At 37.5% G+C, this 13,337-nt stretch overlaps 1 protein-coding gene across 1 annotated transcript; it reads right to left on the bottom strand.

Annotated features, from left to right (window-relative positions):
• Positions 1–4,801: 4,801 nt before the first annotated feature.
• Positions 4,802–13,337, bottom strand: LOC139141545 (neuralized-like protein 4). The gene is made up of 6 exons (XM_070711138.1): positions 13,256–13,337; positions 10,983–11,057; positions 9,764–9,908; positions 8,469–8,587; positions 7,945–8,092; positions 4,802–7,352 (listed from the first exon to the last, which is right to left on the bottom strand). The coding sequence occupies exons 1-6, from the start codon at positions 13,335–13,337 to the stop codon at positions 7,103–7,105; spliced, it is 819 nt and encodes a 272-aa protein (XP_070567239.1). The 3' UTR covers positions 4,802–7,102.

Raw genomic sequence — 13,337 nt, 5'->3', positions numbered from 1 at the left:
ACGCAAATGCCTCTGGACTGACCTGGCTTAACAGTTATGGGCAAATCAGCGTCGGTAAAAGATTAGAATCTTTGTGGCGAACCAAGATCGAACTGCGAGAGTCCAGATTTATAGTACACTCTTGTGGCGCGCATTGGCAGGGATATTGTAGCTCGTGATTTTTACAATCTCATCGCCCAAATTCTTGAGAAGTAAATGTACACCACGATATCTTAACCAACTACATTGAGCGATTTTAACAGCTATCATTAAGGCTCTCAGTTAATACGGGCTGTACACATTGCATTCCTAGCTGAAATTTTCCTATAGGCATGAGATAACACATGCTTGTACCTACTCAATAATAACCAACGTTAGGCTGTAACTTATTAAAACAAACAGTTGAGAAAACGAAAAACAGGACACAATTAAGTGCTATACATTGTCATGTGGTCTAATATTAATTCTTTCCTATGCAATGAATGTTCCAGGTATTGCTTGAAATGTTTGTCAGTTTTCGATATTGTCGGTGTTTTAGATGTGCTCTTTATGCGTTAGCATTCCGAAGACAATACCACTATACCACTAATAGGCTTGGCGGATATAAACTGTTTTAGAAATATGGAGTATGAATGTTTACAACGGGCCTTAGAAGCTGGTACGCCTTCAACACCAGCGATAAAATAAATCTTTGTTAACCTCTTCGTCTTCCTAGAAATGTGTTAAAATGAGTGAGGTTCCCATTCAGCAAGACTTACCTGTCAGGGACAGCGGACGTCTGGAGGAAGTCGGCGGTGTTGAAGGCAAACAGGGGCAACCTGACATTGCCGGCAAGACCCAATAAACTATTGTAACGACGAGAACTTTGCTCCTCTGTTTGATTGGCTGTCCCAACAAAGGCACTATTTATTGGTTGGTGTTTTCATAAGGAAAATATATCTTTATGAACAAGTATCGATAAAAATTTCAACGTTGGTGGTTAAAACCTATGTGAATCATTAGAAGGACGAAAAGGAAGTGTGTTGAGATAAAACAAACACAGGATATTCGGTACGGATTCCATCTTTTGCTTGATTTTATTTAGTAAGTAGGAATCTTCTGACAGCTTTACCGGTGTGTGTTGGTCTGGAATCTAGTTTGTTCCAGACTCTCTGAAACACGTTAAGTTTTCCATAGACCTCCATTATTACTAAAAAGACACGACACTGTGAAGAGACCAGTTGTCAGTATGACCCGTCATGACAGCTGTTGTCTTCGGTATCACGAAACTGTCAACGTCGAAATGATGATTTTCAAAGGCTGGCGTGTATTTCTCTTTAGGGGGTGTACTGTTAGATCTGAGGAGTGTGAGTCTGACAAATAATAAACACATTCTCGACCACAGCTCTGAATATATATTGGTGATGCAAACTTTTAGACTGCCTTTGGATAGAAAGCCATCACAACAGTGGTTATTCTTGTGAGCTGAGAAGTGACTTTCCATATACATATATCAAAACCTTGAATTTATTCATTAACTGTGTCTTTGGACTTTATTTTCACTTCCAAAGAGACTCGACTGAGCATCATGCGACGATTATAGGTAGATTTGGTGGGGGAGTCGTTCCGACTGTATCGTTCGGACGGAGAACAAAAGCTTTGTCCTGGAACCCATGATGCATGGGCGTGTTGTGGTACACTAAACACGGAACAAGACCTGAAAAAAGCTTGAAAAAATTGGAGGAAGGGGAACTGATATTATAGTTGGTCTGATATCGTCTAACGCGTCCGGGACTGGTTAGTCTTTGCGTTGAGTCTCTTTTAAAGCAAATTACACACTTCTGGTCGTTATTTCGCCGAATTAGAGGTGAAATTTCTAACTATTCTTAGACCGTCCGTCACTCGACTTATGGAGCTCTTTAATTTCCTACTGTTAACTCAGCCACTTTGAGTGTTTATACACATATGCCACTCAACCTGTGATAATATATTGTGTGTTCAAGTCGAAGGACGAGGATACAACGCTAAAATTCAAAGAAGCAAACAAATCATTATAAAACTGCTGACATTTTGGTCTTCATATTTTAAGGACAAGACTGCTAGCACCGTACCGTGATTTAGAACCGCCACATAGAATATCGCCATGTACAAAGTAAAATAACGTTAGAAAAATGTAACAACTTAGCCGGCTATTGAACCACTCTTTTTTGGGAGTGGAGATTTAGCCGACTGGTTCTGTCTCAGGCCTCTCAGCTAGGCGACTGATGCCGTATGTTGTGGGTTCGAATCCGATTGAAAACTATCCGTATTTCATTGAAGACAACTGTCAATGATCAACGTAATCCGCAGTGTTGTAAATGTCTATGTTACCGAGGTCAGCCGAGGGTTCTTTTTGACTACAAAGAAATAGTTTTGTTGTCAACTAGACCAAAACTAGTCGCATTTACGTGCTTGACAGCGTGTTTGTCAGACAACTAAGTTATCTGCTGAACTGGAACGGGGTCGCTGACAAAGTAAACACCATTGTAATAGTTTTCAGTCATAGAATATTTGTGTCTACTTCCTTCATGCTATACTCCGATGTTTAAAAAAAATAAGATCATACTTAAAAAACTATCGATAAATTGCCAGGCTAGATTTTCTCAGGCTGGACAAGTCATCAGATTTGGAAGGAAAGTAAATCGGCAGATATTGTAAAATACCTCATCATCGATCGTATTTCGCCAAACTCTGGCGAAACCAAAGGGTGGATAGGGACTGTTTTTAAAACACAATTCTGGAATCTCATTTGCTACATACATCGAGCAAAAAAGCTGTTCCCGTGATGTCTACATGAAGTCCACAGTACACCACTTCATGTATAGTAAGTCTTAGGAATTCTCAACGTTGCGATTATATACCTGGAGGGGAGATCCCATTTTCGTATAGTACACTAACAGGCTGCAATTTTTTCATATTTAGATAGCAATTGTTTATCTTGTAAACATCATGGGTGTCATGACCTGTGACCTGAACAGGTCACCCGCCCACTGCTCTGAAGCGGTATTAACAAAGGATGTACTGCGATGTTCGTGTTTTATAAAAATAGGAAGATACAATTCCGTCAATATGCACGCCGAAAACATAGACAATTCGATTTTCACAATAAATGGCAGTTTTGTTTGGAATTTCCGGTGACATTCTTGATAACATAAACAGTTTCTGTTTCAAAGAAATAAAAATCATCCGGTTTATATCCGTGCTATGCATTTATTAAACTCACCCATCAGCTGAAGTACCAGGGCTAAAGAATATGTCTTCATTTCATCAGTGTAATCAGCATTAGGTACAATAGCCGACTACCTCGATTTCCCTCACACACATGCTGTAGTTGAAGGTGACGAGGGTGACCTTCGATCGAACCATCCGTTGTCGTCTAGTATTTGCTTTAAATGTGTTATTGGTTTCATAAATGGAAAATATACCGGCATTATTGGAAGTAATATTTCAATGTAAATTAAAACATTACCGAAGAGCGGGGAAATGTTCGAAGTGTACTAGTCTGTTTGTGAGGTTTGCTAAAATTACGACCGCTGCTTGAAGGTCGTCACGGTCCAGGTTGTTAGTCATACTGAGTTGCATTGAGTTGTGATCGCACTGCTACGGGGCGACGGTCAGTTACCTACGCCTGCGGTGATATGATAGCCCACTGTGAAGTGAAGAAAAAGGAAAACACGTTGGACACTCACTGATTGAGGGCGCAACTCAGCCTACCAGTAATTTCTTCTGGGTCGCTTATTTACATTACCTGTATCCCTACAAGAAGACGATTGAGAAAACACTCACCATGTTCATACAAATGCACATTACAGTGTTCAGGTTTAAATGCCTTAATGTGAATACTTGGCCTTACAAAGTACGATTAACGTTTGTACATAATCAATAACAAAATTACACATCATAGACTGATGATGAAATAAGTTTTTCCATGCTAGCGGTCGGTGGAACTTTTCAGGTGACATTAACTCTCTGAAAATTACAAAGGCACCCTTTATAGAATGAATTGTCATTAACTACTTATCTCATAACTCTGGTAGGATTTAAGATTTTCTTCAATATTCAAAAGGGTATCCGTAATTGGCCTGTAGGGCGGTGGATTAATTTGGGTCATCCTATACTTTGGTGGTGGGGTCACCATGTTTCTGAAATGCCTAATAGGGGGATCAGTGTGTTTTTTAATTTCGACACGGCCTCATACTTGACAGGTAATTTGCATAACCTTTCAAAAATCGGCTTTCCCTGTGTTTTCTTTCAATGCTTTGAGATATGTGGCTGAAATTTGTGAGAGTGCAAGCTGTCCTAAGGATCTTCCAAAGTGGGCCTCAGAATTTTTTTAAACCTTCTAAAACAATTTTTATACCAGAAAAACTTCCAGAGCGGTGAATTAAACCCTAGTTGACTTCTTTAAAATTGTGCTCCAAAAAAAACTAAGCAAAATATAAAACATCTGAGACACTGTTTGTAGGAGCGTTGTAACAGTTTGCGTTCCAGAAAGTTTGAGTCAGATATTTTGAAGAATTGAGACAAAATATAGGGAAAATCGATTTTTGATAGATTACGCAAATTACCTGTCACGTGATAGTTATGTAAACAATGGTGACACTGTTGTTACCAAAATGTTTCCCTTTATCTAGGTTTTTAATAAATGTACAACTTAAGGAGGTTCTGAGCTTATTAACCAGCAGAGAATTGTTAGATTAAAAGGGTCAATTTCTTGTCTTGGAACCTTAAGTAGTATTTATTGCTGCATATATGTTTTGGAAAAAATTGGATGGTTTGTGAAAGAACTAGAAGGCAGCAGCGCTTGCTTTGTCATGAAACGGAGATATTTTAATAAAGGAAGTGATTTAGTATAATCTTACAGAAGGAGATACAATAAAGTGGTACACGTAATTTGCTTATAAGAACAAGAACAAATCACCTTGTTTAACTAGTTTAACGACAAGTAAAGTACAAGCACACTATCAAGCATGAGTCTAAGGAATACCTGAAGGCTGTATATAGCTGTCAAATTAATTATCACCACATGATGATTTTATAGCCTTGATCAAGGACGAGCGGTAGTTATCACTTTACATCAACTTTATCGATTTTATCTTTCTCAGTAGATTGATATCGCTCTCAAAACTTTTACCCTCTGGTTCAAATTTGAATATCACATATGGCTAGAGAAAGCTTCAAGGGTTTAACACCATCCCTACAAAGGCATTGATTCATTTATGTAGGGCCTATGGCTTTATTTGAATATTAAAAACAAGAACTATACGCTTCTGCCATTGCCTGACAGGGGAGGACCTGTATGATATGTATGATTACCTAGTATATCGTATGAATACCAGATATGAACTGAATATGCTCACGTGTTTTACAACAGGTTCATTAATAGTAGTTCGCTTCACAGAACAATAAAATATATGTTATCACTATAAGAAGCAGGTTTTTTTCAACATTGCACAGTACTCTCAGATTCTAATCACTAATTACAAAACTTGATTTAATATGCAAATGAGCTGTTAATTAACTTGACACTGCTCAATGCTTCATGGGACAATTAGATATCCATCAGATCAACATTTGTAGCACGTTTCATTTAATTTAATGCTGTAATTTTAGAGTAATGTCACTAATTACAAACTTCATTAAATATGCAAATAATCCCTAAATTAACTTGACACTATTCAATGATTCATAGCACAATTGAATATTTATCAAATCAATATCTGTATTACGTTTCACAAAATTTGGTGCCGTAATTTCAGAGTTATATACCTAATTACAAAGTTTATTAAATATGCAAATGAACCCTTAATTAACTTTACACTACTAAATGCTTTACAACACAGATATCTGTCAGATCAGTATATGCAGCAGTTTTCATCACATTTGATGCAGTTATTTCGGAGTTATATGACTAATTATAAAACTTCATGAAATATGCAAATGAGCTACTTATTACCTTGACACTGTTCAATGCTTCACAGTACAATTGGATATTTATCAGATCAACATCTGTAGCAAGTTTCATCAAATTTAACGCTGTAATTTTGGAGTAATATCACTAATTACAAAGTTCATTAAATATGCAAATAAACCCTTAATTAACTTTACACAAGTAAATGCTCTACACCACAATTAGATATCTGTCGGATCAGTATCTGCAGCAGATTTCATCACATTTGGTGCAATTATTTTGGAGTTATATCACTAATTACAAAACTTCATAAAATATGCAAATGACCTTTATGTTAACTTGACACTGCCAAATGCTTCTCAGTACAATTAGATGTTTATCAAAACAATATCTGTACCCAATTTCAAAGACTTGGGTGCCGTAATTTCAGAGTTATATATTTAATTACAAATTTCATTAAATATGCAAATGAACCCTTAATTAATTTCACACTTCTTAATGCTTTACACTACAGTTAGATATCAGTCGGATCAGTATCTGCAGCAGATTTCATCACATTTGGTCAAGTTATATTTGAGTTATATAACTAATTACAAAACTTCATAAAATATGCAAATGACCTATTTATTAACTTGACACTGCCAAATGCTTCAAAGTATAATTAGATATATATCAGATCAATATTTGTTGCAAGTACCATCAAGTTTGGTACAGGAATTTCAGAGTTATCTCACTAATAACAAAAGTTCATTAAATATGCAAATGAGAAGGTAATTGACATGACACTCATAGTACCATCATAATGTTCTGAGATTGTCATCTGTGAAATGTTTCATGAAATTTTGTGCAGTATTTCTTGATATATGTCTACTCTGTCATTACCGTCTCCATAGGGAAACCATTGTACGGAAAAAAACGATATTGCATAACTTCATTAATATGCAAGCCACACTAACCAAAACCTAATCAGTTCTTGCAAGTAGCATATAGTACCTGTGTACCAAATCTGACTTGAATCCGTTCAGGCGTTTTTGAGTTATTGTGTAAACAGACAGACAGACAGACAGACACACACACACACTAACACACACACACACACACACACACACACGGACAGACAGACAGACATCGCTATGACAATAGCCCACGTGTTTACACACGTGAGCTAAAAATGGACGCGTCTCAGTTCTGCTTTCAGCGTCTTTGTACGTTCAGAGTGACATCATCATCATCCGGGTCATTCACCTTCACCAGCAGCCCATAAGGAACAACAGCGGCTCGCTCCTTGGTTGACCATTCGAGAACGTCATTTGAGAACACTGGGTCGATACGATTCTTTGCTCCAATCGTCTGCTTGTGTACTTTGTAAGATTTTGGTCTTATCCAAACCTGGAAAGCAACCCGAGCGTTGTACAAGACTTCATCATTCTTCAAGTTCGTCACTCTGAAACAAAAGAAAGGCAATTTGAACTGATAAATGATGTTATTGAGTAAAATACCTTGTTTATTCAATCATAAACATTTAGAGTAACATTACTAATACAGATCAGGGATAAACAATTACTCACGTCGGAAAGTGGGAGTGAATGAGCTTTTTGTGACAACCATTGAGTTTGTCAGTTACCCTAACAGCGACTTGGTCACAAGAATGCAAAATCTTGATAACTTGTCAGATCGATTGACCTAAGTCATCGGAGGTCATTTTCCCTCTCCACCCATCTCCATCTTCATCATCTCCACCACCACCACCATCACCACCATCATCATCTGCATCATCATCTCCATCATCATCATCATCATCATCATCATCATCATCATCATCATCATCATCATCGTCATCATCATCATCACAATTGTCATCATCGTTACAGGTAAAGAAGACGATGCAACACATGAACGATGACAACTTTTACCGTACAGAGAATTTAAACTTGCGTGATTAAAATTGTGTAAAATTTAAAATAACAGGTAACATCTTTGACAAAGTTAACGCGGGAGACAGCAATGATTCTCAAACTGTGACGTTTCAACATTACCTCACAGGGCATGCGTATGCATCGGTACCAGCATATCTAATTGTCGGTGATACAAAAATCTGTTTTGTATCAAAGCCATTTGGTTTCCAATCATCGGTAAAGTGTCCTATTCTTTCTGACAATTTCGTTCCTCCGAGTGCAACGTCACCTTAACAAGATGAAAAAACATAACTTTCCTAAGCAGTCTCGGTCAACATGTATTGTACGTGTGCATGTCTTTTCGCAATTTACAAATCTGAACAAAAGCAAACAGAGAAATTAAAATTGTGAAATCATTACCGTATGATAGTGGTAAATATGGAATGTTGTAAGCTTGGCATTCACCGACTTTGGTAATAATTCATTTTTTTAAATGTTGACTTCCTATAAACGCATAATATAGATACATTCTCGAATAACGTGGAAGGTTATTCTAACAGAGGACGGTGGAACAAAAATCATTTCAGCTAATTTTTAAACATTTAAACTTGGAAATTTGGTGATAATATAAAACGTCTATGGAGTTTACGAATTTTGTCACTTACCTGGTATAGCTAGATGACCATTATCAAGGATATCTGCAATACTCTCGATGCGAGTTCCATGAAATGCTACATGCCAGTTCTCATCTATTTTCAAACCCTTCAGTTTGTGTTTCTGCACGCTGTAGAAGAGATATTAGACACAGAGACACGAAAATAAACGGTATTTGTGCCTTTGTATAACAAGACAGGTTTCAAAGGTTGAGGGCGCACTATATCCTGCATACAATATGACAGGTCATTTCTACTTTTCTTATAGGATGAGGTGGCTAAAACGAACGGCAATAGTTCAAGTTCGCCAGATTTCTTATATGAGTAAGCGTGAGTGTTTTACAGAACTCAATAGCGCTACCACTTGCCAAACAAACATTATGCCAGATCAGCGCTGCTCTCTGATTAATACAATGACAAATTCGACTGAAATGGTCACTGAAAATTATAAAAGAAAATTACCACTATTAGGCATAACTGCCGATCAGCTCATCAATTTGATGTGATGTGAAGTGAAGTGCAGTGAAGTGATCGTTTTTGGTTCTTAGAAGAGAAATAATATTTTGTGATGTTTCTTGGTCCTTAGAAGAGGAGTGATATTCAAAACTTTAATGCAAAGCCCTGCCGTAAGTTTTAACTGGTATTTTTGTTCTAGCTGTGAAATAAAGTATCTTGATCAACTCAAAATTGAATTTACAGTGTTTGACCTATCACAGTTCCTTCATCGGACTGTGGACATATTAACAATGTATGTTTGTTTGTAATGTGCGATATTACTTTAATGAACTGAATATTTGCCCAGACTAGAATTTCTAAAAGCGACATTAAAAATTGCAAATTATATTACAGCTTTGTCAATACCAGTGTCATTTGTGACGTCAATCCCTGATTATTACTAATAATGTATCCTAAAATATCCAGTATTTCGCCCCCAGATGTTTTCTACATCTACAAATTCACCAGCATTGCCAAAACTAAAAAAATAGAAATAATGTACCCCCTCCTGGCCTATAATGGACTCAAGCAAAAGTTACACTCAATAATGTACACGGTTTCGCCACTTGTACATTATGGCGTGCAAAGTTCAATTTCGTCCATTATGGGCCAGGCGAGGGGTACATTGTTGCTTAAATAATGCAGTGTTGGTGAGGCTAATATTCTATATTTCAACATATTTTAGGACAAAAATGAGAAAATGTATTGCCCTATAGAGCAAAATACTGAAAATATTATCAAACGTTACAACCATTATCATAATTTACTTCACATAATTTGATATCTGGTAAATTGTTTCGTTTGCAACTTACTCTAATCCAAAACGCGCCCATCCGATTGGTATAGCGTATTTAGAAGGCGGGTTTCCGCGCGTGTAGAAATCATCGTCGCCTCGTTCGGAATGACAATCCGTGCAGTAACACCGATCGAACTCTCCTCTGTCACTGAAACACGAATCTGAAATGGAACATAGCATATATGATTTCAAGCGGCTTGGATTTATTCGGGCTACTGACAAAATGTGCAAGCGTTCTGCCGAGTGTAACCAAGAACTCGATCAGCTAGTTTTACATTGTCAAGTACATTCGCACTTATATAATATTTGGCTGAAATCGGCCACTCTATTTGAAAAAGTGGCAAAAGTGCACATATCAGATAATGAATCTGTGATAGGTTCTAAATCATACTACCTCAAAAAAACTTTGTAATTGTCTTCAATTTGTTTCCTCTTGCAAATGTATATCCCTGCGATTGTAGAATGATGGCGAAATTCCTAAACTGAGCACAATGCTTGCTTAATCATAGAGCCTGGCTACTGTCGCCTTTGACGATGATACCGACGTTGCTTTAGAAAACACGTAATAAAATTCACACGTCATTAGTATGGTACAAAATCATGAAAATTACTATAGTTGTCGCCATGATTTTGTGCTCCAGAAAAACGTGTATAAACCTATGTAATAACAATATCAAATACGTATTATACAAGTCGCGCAAAGTATCTTGTTTTAAAACAAAATAACACCCATGTCTCTGAGTCACCTAGCAAATTCTCTCAAAAAGTTCAATAGTGCGAATGAGCATCCAACAACGTGAAATGAAGCATTTTACATACTGCATTCATGTATTATGTAACAGAAGTTGGCAATGCTCGCGGCAGCGGAATGATACAGCGTGGTACATAAAACGAATTTACTTTGTATAAGGATACCTGTATCGCAAAACCCTACTAGCTCGTAATTGTTCATAGCCTTTGCGATTATAATAACACGATCGGAATTAATTTGGGATAATTGGATGGTGAAGTCATGTCGGTTTAATCTGTAAATGTAAGCTCATCTGCTTTTTTTAAAAGTTATACACTTGTTTTTATGTGTAATTTGCAATATTGCAACATTCTGGTATAGGGTACTAACACTTTAAGAAATTTGAAAAATGTGAAGATCCAATTATCTCAAATTAGTTCCCGTCGTATCTTTCTTAATACTTTAAAGACTACATCTGCTAAGTCAATTTAGTCACGTCACGTACCTCCTAGCTCCAACAGTTCAACAAACTCTGCACATTCTTGGAAGTATTCGCATTTAATCTGGTTACCGTCCTCTCCTGTAAGTCAAGAACAAACATTTAAAATAGATTGAAGACTTCATCACAATGAGATCTCCAAGTTTAAGCACAACTAATGCACAACTAAACTGTAGTCTAAACAATAGCTTTATCCGTATTCGATTATCTGACAAGATTTACTGAATTCGGCACAAGTGAACCCTCACATAATTTGATGAATTAAAATCGCATTGGTTCCGTCTCACAATGGTTCGACACTTGCCTTCGTCCTCTTCTTCCTGCGGGTGGTTTCAGCTTGCAGGGTGAGTTTTCCTGGCTTTCGCTGTTTTTTGGATCGACCAAGTTTCGCCTTTTCATCAAAATCCCTGGCCAGGTCTACAATATTTCGAAACATAGAACAAATAAGACAATGCAAACTCGGTGAGCCTAAAAATTGAATTTATCATACAGTTCATCAATGTCAAGATACAAGTAACAACTAGAAAGCATTTGCAAGCAAAAGCGAAGTTCCAGAGACCAGAGCAGCGGAAGAAACAAGACAATGTGTGACAAAGATAGCTGCAGAATGAAAGAGTGCTTAGATTTTAATATTCAGGGCTAATAGCAGTAAACACCTAGCCCTGCATACGATGCTGAGTGTTCCGCTACAGCTAATCGCCCCGCTCACCACAGAGCGGGGTGATTAGCTGTAGCGGAACACACAGCGCAGGGCTAAGTAAACACCATAATACAACTAAAAGCAAGGCAGTCCGGGGAATTACAGTACACAGATTACAAATGCCTACATGTACGGTAAAAACGCAACAGATATATACGGGGGCGACAACGCAGGGAAATGTTTATCAGACGACATTCTCGCGAGCCAGAGCAATAATTTTCGCTCAGCTGACCTACGCGTACGCAAAAATCAATCGCTTGACGGGCCGGGTAGCGCTGAGTTGTTGCCGTAAAGAGGCGTGTGATTTACGACGATGATCAGACGAGAGGAAACATCGGACCTAGGCCGTTGAAATTGAGCCACATGCATTTGATTAAAAGCACAGACTAAAACAATTTTCATTGTTATGTCGCTGTTTTCACAAGATACTGACCGTTTGATCTTGGAAAGTTGAGTGGCTTTTACGTGCAGCCAACGCATGCCGGTGCGTGACAGACAGTACGTTCACTATGAATGCCTAGCTATGCATGGCAGGGCTGTCGGGCAGTTTCTCCGCCAAAACAGCCGATTTTGAGTCCAAATTTTGCATTGATCATCGTTTTCGAGCACACCCACCTCGCCTAGGTACACGATGTGCTCAGCCGCGCTTGTAAACTTAGGGAAAGGCTAATTTTCTCTCTCAGTGCGAGCGAAGCGATAGATACGCGGCCATTGTTAATGTCATTCAACCCATGAGCATTCGGGCGAAACAGTATAGCCACGTACGGCGAGTATTTAGAGAAAAATAAAATCAAAAGGCAACAAAAAACAAAGCGAAAGAAAGCTAGAATTATTAATAACTGAACGCAATATGATAGTTGAGCAATGCCAAATAAAAAATAAATAAATAAACAAACAAGAAAGCCCGTAAAACCCGTCCGAACTGAGCGATGACGTCATAAGCGTGTCGCAATGCATTCTGGGTAATTGAGGTAAAATTTGTGTATAGCATGTTCTATGGTAGTAAAACCGGAAATAGAGAAAGAAAGAAAGAAAGAAAGATAGAAAGAAAGAAAGAAAGAAAGAAAGAAAGAAAGAAGGAAAGTGAGCAAAACTAACAGTTCCAGAGCTGGTCTCTGGAACTAATTAATGCATGAACCAACGATGTTTTGCTCAAAATTTTATGTACATATCTTTAGTTATTGATGTCCAGATTCTCCAAAGATGTTTTCAAAACATGGCAAAAGTGCAGTGTGTTTCAAAACGTGGCAAGTTTATTGCTTATAGTGCAATGAATTTCTTCTTGTAATAATGTGAACAAATGCTAGGTATTTCTAAGCCACGTTTTCTCCCATGAATTCGGACGTTTTCTCTGTTAGACGTTTTCATCAAGTTTATCTCAATTAAATCTTTGTAAGATTGTCACAAAATCGAATGAAATCTTACTGAAATTTTTAGGCTGATGATTTTTTGTTGTAGTGATGTATGGACATTTTCAAGCTCACTGACCGAAGAATGCTAACAGCAGAAGTAGATTTTTTTACTATTTAAATGGCATTGTAGAGTAAAATGCTAAGAAGAGAAAAAATGGATGGCTCACCTTCCTCGTCACTGTCGTCACTTTTATTCAAATGATCAAAAAACCTATCTTCAAACTGGGAAGATACAATAACATACAACAT

This window comes from Ptychodera flava, chromosome 10 (assembly GCF_041260155.1).
Source record: "Ptychodera flava strain L36383 chromosome 10, AS_Pfla_20210202, whole genome shotgun sequence".
Taxonomy (NCBI): domain Eukaryota; kingdom Metazoa; phylum Hemichordata; class Enteropneusta; family Ptychoderidae; genus Ptychodera; species Ptychodera flava.
Note: the sequence above shows the minus strand (reverse complement) of the source record. Positions and strands in the feature narration are given on the sequence as shown.

Bases quoted from the DNA above. Each gene is read 5' to 3' on its own strand.
- LOC139141545 (XM_070711138.1), bottom strand. From the start codon at position 13,337: ATGTTGTATGTTATTGTATCTTCCCAGTTTGAAGATAGGTTTTTTGAT. The intron at 11,058-13,255 runs GTGAGCCATCCA...CTTGACTTACAG, and splicing joins TGACGACAGTGACGAGGAAG to GAGAGGACGGTAACCAGATT. The intron at 8,588-9,763 runs GTAAGTTGCAAA...TCTCTTCTACAG, and splicing joins TGGGCGCGTTTTGGATTAGA to CGTGCAGAAACACAAACTGA.